At 44.8% G+C, this 1,742-nt stretch overlaps 1 protein-coding gene across 1 annotated transcript; it reads right to left on the reverse strand.

Annotated features, from left to right (window-relative positions):
• Positions 1-137: 137 nt before the first annotated feature.
• LOC106820369 lies at positions 138-1,503 on the reverse strand (the record flags this gene model as incomplete). Its single annotated transcript, XM_014824894.1, has 3 exons — positions 138-302; positions 609-761; positions 1,311-1,503. Coding segments are annotated over 3 exons (511 nt in total), but the record flags the coding sequence as incomplete, so codon positions are not given.
• Positions 1,504-1,742: the final 239 nt, after the last annotated feature.

Below are 1,742 nucleotides of genomic sequence, written 5' to 3' on the forward strand. Positions count from 1 at the left end.
CAGAATCGCTACGGGTTGCAGCTGCACATTCCCGCAGACATAGCGATTTCACAGCAATTTTTACAGCGATTCTAGAATCGCTGTCAAATTGCATTAAAAACTCGCAGGTCTGCGCTAGGCTTAAGACAAGGCAGTACCTGTATCTTTTCTAGTCTGGCTTGCAGCACGTAAGCATCGCCCTCCTCCTGGGAGAACACGGCTAACCGTGCAAACGCATCGTTCAGCCACAGGTTGCAGGAGGCGACGCTGTCATCAAAGTGCTGGTGCTCTGTGACAACCTCCTCAGACCTCTCAGCTAGGCCCTGGAAGCAATGATTCGAGCATGAGTAGATCTACTTGCATAGCTTGCCCAATACTAAATATTTACTTGCGTCAACAGTTAAACTCTTCTTTGCAAATGAATCTATAGTAATCTAAGGTACAGAAATCTTTTGTAAAAGAGTTAAAGTGTCTAAATGCTTTGTCTCCCTGTCCTTTGCTCCCCCTCTCTCCCTCTCCTTCTCCCTCTCCTCCTCCCTCTCCTTCTCCCTCTCCTCCTCCCTCTTCTTTCTCGCTGTATCTCTCTACTCACTATCACTCGCTTTCATTGTCTCATCGCCCAGACTTACCTTAGCAGTCTGCACAATGTTGCTATATCTTGTTACAGTGGTTTCCTTCAGTTTGAGGAAGCTGTCGTCAGATCTGCTAGCCAAGGCCACAGCAGCCTTCTCTAGAGCCATGTCGATCACGATCCTATACGAGGAGACTTCATGCAGCGTCACCTGAGTATGTACACAGAGCAAGCAATCGTGGAGGTGAAACAAACATGCGCTTCTTAACCATACGCAGGTTTTTACTATTCATGTATTTTCTATTCTTGGTGAGAAATATAGTCAAAACAGAGCAAGTATCACAGTGATAAAATGACATCTCAGTGTTCCACTTCACTCTTCTTATGCATATTCACAACCCCCTAACCCACACCCTTTCCCGCTTAACAACCTATACAGCAAACACTACAGTACAGACATATACTCTTAACATGCTGTTGCAAATGTAGTTGGGAGCATCCTTGATCTTACTTTGTCACGCACACACACACATTTCATTTTCCAATATTACCTATTACTTTCATATTACATGATTGATTATATATATTACATAATTGTTCATTATATTTACCTGAGAGTTATTCACAGAGAGTATTTACAGCACCATCAGGGCCACTAATCAGCCACTAACCACATAGCGTGATTTCTCCTGCGGCTACGCCTGAAATCTTACTCTTAACCCCCCTCTACACAAACTACACACACGCATTCCACCCCTACCTTGCACATGTTCATCTGCTGCTGTTTCTCCTGTAGTGTGGCCTGCGGCACTAGCTGTATGCGCACCCTCCTCTCCGTGTCGTGGCACCATGCCTGTACCTCCTCCACTGCGACAGTGTATGCAGCCAGTTGCTGCTGGCTGGCACCCAGCAATGCCTCGGCAGCCACCACACCCGATGCTAGCACCTCCCACCTGTGAGAGCAAAAACGATTGAGGAAAGTAGCGGAGAAGAGATAGAACCATCGACGTAAAGTTTGCTGCTGCACATCGTCACGTAGGAACGAGTGATAAACATGTTAACATTTAAGAATGAACCTTGGTTTAATTTAATTTAAAAATAAACATTTTAAGAATAACATTTAAGAAGAAAGCGATTTGTAAACCAATAGTGAGATAATCGGTGAATGTGAGTGAAGCAGCATCATGTGAGT

The sequence above is a fragment of the Priapulus caudatus genome, unplaced genomic scaffold, assembly GCF_000485595.1.
Source record: "Priapulus caudatus unplaced genomic scaffold, Priapulus_caudatus-5.0.1 Scaffold12303, whole genome shotgun sequence".
NCBI classification, from domain to species: domain Eukaryota; kingdom Metazoa; phylum Priapulida; class Priapulimorpha; order Priapulimorphida; family Priapulidae; genus Priapulus; species Priapulus caudatus.